The sequence below is a fragment of the Triticum dicoccoides genome, chromosome 2B (assembly GCF_002162155.2).
Source record: "Triticum dicoccoides isolate Atlit2015 ecotype Zavitan chromosome 2B, WEW_v2.0, whole genome shotgun sequence".
NCBI classification, from domain to species: Eukaryota; Viridiplantae; Streptophyta; class Magnoliopsida; order Poales; family Poaceae; genus Triticum; species Triticum dicoccoides.
Genome location: NC_041383.1, coordinates 41,658,196 through 41,665,808, shown reverse-complemented (window position 1 = coordinate 41,665,808; position 7,613 = coordinate 41,658,196). Strand labels below are relative to the sequence as shown.

Below are 7,613 nucleotides of genomic sequence, written 5' to 3'. Positions count from 1 at the left end.
TGATTTTGTTCATTTCCATACACGCAGTGATTAGTGATAAATAATAGCCTGATCTAGTATGAAGATCAGTAAGACTCCGAAAAGAATTGATCTAGTATGAAGATCAGTAAGACAAGATTGCACAATAAGATGGAAGGTGAGAATCTGGCTAATAACTTGTTAGTTCACATAAATGGTGGAATTCTAGAAAACTACAACCACGAAGATGTCATTGCAGATTTTATAAGCAAGAAGGATCGTTGAGTTCATTGTATGTGAGTAGGTCCATGTCTAATGTCGCAGACACTTTTGTATTAGCTTGCCCAATAGTAGTGACTCATGGTTGAACTGTACTTTGGTGCTTGTAATATGTCCTTATGTGTCAGAATTTAGAAAAAAATGTGTTCTTCTTCAGTCTGGCCCGCCCAACTTTTTCGTTTAAGCTCCGCCACTGATCATACGGAAACCAATATTCAACGAAAACTTCGTGAAAACCATATATGAAAGTTCTAAAAAAATCTAAAAATAATACGAGATGTTAAGAGGGTGATGTTTTATTGCCATGCAAAATTTGAAGTATAAACACATTATGAGATGTGTGTCACTATTCAGGGCTGAATTTGTCTTTTTCATAGCTCACATCTCGTAATGTGTTTCAACTCGAAATTTTGTGTGCCAATAAAACATCATCCTCGTAACATCCCGTATTTTTTCAGAATATTTTGAAACATCAAAACATCTTCTTCATATGGTTTTCAACGGTTTCCACCGAATGTTAGTTTCCGTATGATATTCTTTCAGAAACGTTCACATCAGCAACTTTTCTTTTCATGACTGACAACCCAGAGCGTTCAATTCCAAAATAGCGCGTTTCTGCCCCTATTGGCTGGCATCCATGGTCCATGTTTTGTCATTAATTTGATGTCTATGGCTACCGATCAAAGGAGACTTGAACAAAATGCTACTCGGTGAGTCAACACAGTGCCCTTGGCCATAGGTAAAGTTGCTGTCCAAGCATACCTTCTACTACCATGGACCACAACTTTGTTTACCAAGCAAGTGTATTGTATTTCGAATAGCAGGTGTATAAAGGAGCAGAAAAATAAGAGCTTGCTCTCAAGCCTACACCCTAGAACACAAAGATATAGTAGAAGCTTTTCTCTTACAAATGGGCCGCTTCTTGCCATGGGAATGCTTGCCCCTTGTCCTGTGCGTAGTCCACTCCATGCTTCCGAGTTCTTCAGGCTGCTTCATGGAGGAAAGGGCGGCCCTCATGGAAATTAGCTCTTGGTTCATGAGCGCAAACTCCGAGGTTCCCAGTTCGTGGGGACATGGTGGTGATTGCTGCTCGTGGGAAAGGATCACGTGCGACAATACCACACGACGAATATTGGGTCTCGACCTTTCCTATCTCTACCAGGAAATCCCTATCCACAATAGTAATGGCTCTACATCAGTTGAACCTATGGAAGTTGCATGCTGGAACTTGAACTTGACAAAGCTTCAGCTGTTGGATTTCTCTCAAAATTTTGCTTGTTTACACAATTTCGACGGTATGTGACATTTGTTGCATGCATGCAACTCTATAGTATCCGTCCAATAAGTTTGATTGCAAAATTTTATTTGAATCAAGCAATTCCACAGGTCTACAAGGATTGGGTAAGCTCAAGTATCTCAACCTCAGTGACAATAGTTTCATAGGGAATATCCCAGAATCTCTCAGCAATTTGGTTTCTCTGGAGGTCATAAATCTCAAGGGAAATAACATGAGTGGGGCTCTTCAGAATATAGGTACTGAAACGAATAGGTTGAACATCCCTTTTCAGTTTGGTGCAATTAAATTTTACTTGCTATAAATCATGTATACATGGCAGGTTTAGAAAATCTCCGGAACCTGCGAGAATTGCATTTGGGATCCAATCGATTGAATGGTAGCCTCCCAGCATCTGTATTTGCCCTTCCATGCCTTGAGTACCTGATCTTTCAGAAAACCTCTTTGAAGGACATATACCTATAAATTCATCTTGGAAGTGTTCCTCACTGCTTCAAACTATCAGGTTATCCAAAAACAAGCTAGGCGGTAAATTTGATTTCTTCTGGCTAAGAAACTATACTGATCTCAAACAGATAGATCTTTCCAGGAACACTGATTTGGTTGTTCTAGTGAAAATGCATGGTTGGGCACCTAAATTTCAGTTGAGAACACTAATGCTTTCTTCGTGTAACCTTGATAAGAGCATGATTACAGAGCCACATTTCCTACACACACAACATCGTCTACAGTTTCTTGATTTGTCCAACAATAATTTGCGGGGAAGTATGCCCAATTTTCTGTTCACAAATGAAGCGACACTAGTTTACCTGGATCTTTCGAATAACTCGTTAGTTGGATCATTATACCCCATTTGGCAAAATCAAACTAATCTTCGATTGCTGAACATAGCTCTAAACCGTATTGAAGGACAGCTGCTTGCCAATATAGGTTCAATGTTTCCCGAGCTGATGATTCTCAATGTTTCTCATAATAATATATCTGGAGTTGTGCCATCTTCATTGTGCAACATTGGCAGCATTGAACTTATGGATCTGTCAAATAATAAATTTACTGGAGAGGTACCATCTTGCTTGTTCACTGATTGTTCTCGGGGGTGTGATACTTGATGGGGCTAGTAACTTGTCAGTTGTGGCAGCAATATACCTAGACAACAACAAATTTGAAGGGACTCTACCTAGAAATCTGTCTGGTAAATTCCAAATCATGGATTTACATGATAACAATATGTCAGGAGCACTGGACATTTCATTATGGAATCTTCCTTCACTGGAAGCTTTGAGCCTAGCTAAAAATAGTTTAACCGGTGACATTCATCCAGAAATTTGCAAATTAACAAGTCTTCGGCTGTTAGATCTATCGGACAACTATTTTCTAGGGCTTATACCACACTGCAGCAGTACATTACCACTCGAGTTTCTGAGTTTATCTGGGAATTCACTGTCAGGCTCCCCGAATGCATTTTTCAACAGCTCCTTCATTAGAGCTTTGGATCTCAGCCGGAATCAGTTCACAGGCAACCTTGAGTGGATACAATATCTTTCTGGAATCGATCTACTGTTGTTAGGAAGAAATCAGTTTGAGGGACAGATCTCATCAAATCTGTGTCGTCTCCAATACTTGAGCATAATTGACATCTCTCATAACAGACTCTCGGGTTCTGTACCATGGTGTATTGGTGGCATCCCATTTGAAGACCATGAACTTGAAGCTTATACATTTTATTGGCCCAGAACCTCCGGTTACTTCTTTGGAGGGGGGTTTGGTATGTTCGATGATATGGACTTCTCATATAATAGTCATTATGACCTGCAAGGCTTCACCTTCACCACTAAAGGGAACCCATACACATACGGACACAACTTCTTCATGTCGATGTCTGGCATTGACTTGTCTGCAAACATGCTATCGGGCGAGATTCCGATGGAGATGTGGAATTTGAGCCGCATCAAGTCTCTCAACTTGTCGAACAATTTCTTTACTGGCTCTATCCCTGCAACCTTCGCAAACTTGAGCGAGATTGAGAGCTTAGACCTATCAGAAAACAGGCTGAGTGGATCAGTGCCATGGCAGTTAACTCGGCTGTCATCCCTAGCAGTGTTTTCTGTGGCATACAACAATTTATCAGGGTGTCTACCAGCCAGCGGTCAGTTTAGCACATTCGATATGGACAGTTACAAAGGGAACAACAACCTTAGATCATGCACTCCAAGTTCAGGCCCCATGGCACCAAATGGTGTTGCAGGAAGTGTGGCTGTTGATTCTGACCCGATACTTTACGTGGTCAGTGCCGTTTCATTCGTCTTGGCATTTTGGGCCACTGTCGCATTCGTATTTTGCCACGCACTTGGACGGCGTGTTATACTCAAACTGTAATACGTAAAGTGACGGGGGGCTAGTGAATACTGGTGAATGGCGACGATTTACACAACGGAAATATTTGTAAACTATGCTGTAATAATATGTTTTCCTGTTCTGTTCTAAACTATGCTATCATTTGTTGCTTTATAGAAGCTTTGTCTCAGCAGGAATATTTCCAGTTTGTTCTTGTATATGAATGTGAGTAAGCCTGTTATTGAAAAGAGACTGGGGTGCTGAGGAGGTAAGAAGATGCTGCCCTCTGGGGTAGAATGGTGCTTAAGGGTGTGTTTGTTAGCATTCTCAACCTAGCATGGTTGTTCTCTCCTTATACATGTTGAACATGCATTTGTTGTTGTCTAGTAGCGGTGTTGAGACATGCTGAGCTGACACTTTGTTTGATAGCCCGTATCTGTTTAAACATGTTGAACACTTTTGAATTCCCCCCAAAAAATTGAATGGTGAACAGAATTTGAAAAAGTGAACAAAAACTTTGAATATTTTCTATTTTTAATTATTTTGGAATTATGAACATTTTCTGAAACTTTAAATAAATTTTGAGAAATTCTGATTTTTTTCCATTTTTTTAAAATCTGAACATTTTCTAAAAAACTTAAAGAAATTGAATCTTTTGTGGAAATCTATTCAAAATTTGAAATGCTGAACAATTTAGTTTTTTTGGAAATTATCATATTTTTTCATTTTTTGAAAATGTAAATAAGTTTTGAAAATTTGACCATTTTCTGAAATTCTGAACATTTTTTATAATTAAAAAAAATTGAATTTCTAAACATATTTTGAAACACGACGTCGCACGCGTCACTCGTGCACAGTCATGCTGACCAATGAACGGCTACCGATGTGTTCTCTCTTCGTGCATTCTACGAGTATATTTGGGCTAAGCACGAGGTGGTGCATTCTACGAGTATATTTGGGCTAAGCACGAGGTGGTCCTGTGCAGGATACCAATCAACCAAAAGTGGGTTGAGTAGTAAATTTACCCTCATGCACCCTAACAAACACATCCTAACTGTCAGTGGTGGGGATGTGAGATGGTTGGATTTCTTGAGAGCCCATGATTTCCTTTTGCAAGATGTACCATCTAATGAGATGGAAGGAAGTTTGTCTTCGTGAATAGCAGGGCGGTCGTCTATGGTTTAAAGCTCTTTTAACACTGAACTTTTTTGGCAAACTTGGCACTCTAAAAGTACAATCTCAGTTTGAGGACGACTCCCAAGGTTGGTGGATCATGACTTGTTTTTGGCTGGGAATCATCAGAGCTGGCGATGTTTATTGTTTCATCTCTCAGACTTTATCATGGTAAACAAGACAATGCAATCCTGTTTGGTTGCTTGGTTAGAGTCCCAATCAATCTGAAATTTATTTTCCTACTGCTAGTGAGTCCGTTGAACGTACAACGCCATTAATCTTTCTGCCGGCGTCGAGGAAGAAGGCCGCCACGGCAGCCCACTCCTCCAGCAGCTTCTCCTCGCCACCGTCCTTGCACAGCGGCGGGAAGAAGAGCCAGAACGACGTGCCCGCGACGAACACCACCACAATCACCGTCGCCACGGCCCGCGGCGGCGACGGCCACCCCCTCGCCGCCCACCGCCGCGCGCACCACCCCTCGACGACGCAGCAGACGCCGTGGAGCAGGAAGAAGGCGGTCATCCGGCCGTCCGGCCGCCGGAGGCTGAGGTAGTACACCATGCCCTCGTGCATCAGCCCGGACACCAGGAAGGTGGCCAGCACGCCGGCGGGGCTCCCGGCGCGCGCGCGCACGGGGTCGTACACCGACGGCCGGAGGATGGCCGACACCATGAGGTTCCACCGCCGGCCCCAGAAGTCGCGCAGCGAGGAGGCCAGGTAGGGGCGGTCGAACTGCGGCTCCGTCTCCATGCCGAGCGCGCCGGCGGCCGCCGCGATGCAGGGGAAGAAGAGGTCGAGGAAGCAGTATATGTGGACGCCGTACAGGGCCCGGCGCGCGTAGGGGTGCAGCCGAGCGTTGTACTGGTAGAGACGGAGGATGGCGGCTATGGCGGCGACCTTGGCCGCGCAAGAGAGGAGCGACGGCAGCGGGTTGGCTTTGGGCGCTCCGGCGCCGGCGGGGCGGAGCTTGACGGGGAGCAGGGCGGTGAAGACGAACGGGAGCACGGGGAGCGCGGGGTCGAGCGGGCCGCGGCCGGCGGCGAGGAGGGCGAGCTTGAACGCGCAGAGCCAGGCCAGGAAGAAGGCGGCGGTGGCCCGGACGATGGCGGAGGAAGTGAGGGCCAGGGGAGCGGCGGCGAGGAATGGGAAGAGCGGGAGCAGCGCGACGAGGCGCGGGAGGCCGGGGCGGAGGAGCGACGAGGCCATGCGCGCGTACAGTGCGGCGGCCGCGGCGGCCAGGGACACCATGGGGATGCTGTCCCGTAGGAGCTCCATGGTCGTCGTGGCTTGCCGCCACCGGCACTGCACCGCCGCTGTCTGCCTGTCGCTCTCGCACGGGAGGAATGGATCTGGCAATAATGTTGAGTGGCACGGCCGCTGTGGCGGTCTGGAGTTGTCAGTGTATTTTAACGACGGTGTCGATCGTGCCCACATGAGGTGAGGTTGTGATAAGCTACTAAATTCTGGATAAGACAACTTGACAAGATGGCCACACACTTATCAAAAAATGCTCCACATAATCATTTTGGGAAGTTTACGAAATATCAATATATCATATAATACATGGGAAACATAGAGAATGGGCAGAAAATTACAGAAATTCGTAGACGTGCTCGTCCTCGCATGCTCATGTTATTTTTTTTTTGCGGGAAAATTCAGAGAGCTTTATTGAGTAAACGCATTCTTGGGACAATCAGCCAGGAGGCTGGACACCACGAAGTTAGGGGTCTCGTCAAGCCAACTATCGGTCACGTTAAGTGTGCAAGCACGCTTTGCACACAAGTGAGCCGGGAGATTAGCTGACCTGTTTACATGTTGAATAACAAAAGATGAAAAATTGTGGCGAGTGGTCCAGACTGTCACCAACTCCAAGCAGTCGACTTTCATTATCACGTGCGAGAATCCACGAAGATACGCGAACCGAACTCCATCTCGCAGAGAAAGTCCTTCCATGATCAAGGGATCCGAGATCCCCACACATGGCTTGCACCACGCACCGAGTAGAGCCGAAGAAGAACGAGCAATGCCTCCCGCTCCTACCCTGCCATCAGCCAGATTGAGAGCTCCATCGGTCGTGATCTTTACAAAACCCTCATCAGGAGGCCGCCACCCGAAGCCCGGCAATACCAGCGTGTCCTTGCGCGGCAAGTGAAGTAATGCGATGGCTTCCTTAGTACTCCCTCCGTTCCTAAATACTTGTCTTTCTAGAAATTTCAACAAGTGACTACATACGGTGCAAAATGAGTGAATCTACACTTTAAAATATGTCTACATTCATCCGTATGTTGAGTCCATTTAAAATGCCTAGAAAGACAATTATTTGGGAACGGAGGGAGTAGCTTGCATCGTCGCTGTAGGATCCCTTCCTTGATCACCATGCTTGATATGATTCCTTGAGTGCCAGATAGACCACATAACAGTGGTGACTTTGGCACGATCATCATCGGTAAAACGTGGGTCAAATAAGATGTCGCGAGCCCACGAGTCCGGGTGTAGACGAGGTAGCCGGAGTCCGAACCATGCACACGCCTCCTCCCAGAAGCGTTTAGCACGCGAGCAATGAATCAATGCATGT

General features: G+C 45.5%; 1 protein-coding gene and 1 pseudogene across 1 annotated transcript; one reads left to right on the top strand and one right to left on the bottom strand.

Moving 5' to 3' along the window:
- Positions 1–1,122: 1,122 nt before the first annotated feature.
- LOC119362010 lies at positions 1,123–4,067 on the top strand (annotated as a pseudogene).
- A 1,079-nt stretch (positions 4,068–5,146) lies between these two features.
- LOC119362009 (acyl-CoA--sterol O-acyltransferase 1-like) lies at positions 5,147–6,407 on the bottom strand. The gene has a single exon (XM_037627182.1). The coding sequence runs from the start codon at positions 6,311–6,313 to the stop codon at positions 5,270–5,272; it is 1,044 nt and encodes a 347-aa protein (XP_037483079.1). The 5' UTR covers positions 6,314–6,407; the 3' UTR covers positions 5,147–5,269.
- Between the last annotated feature and the right edge of the window lie 1,206 nt (positions 6,408–7,613).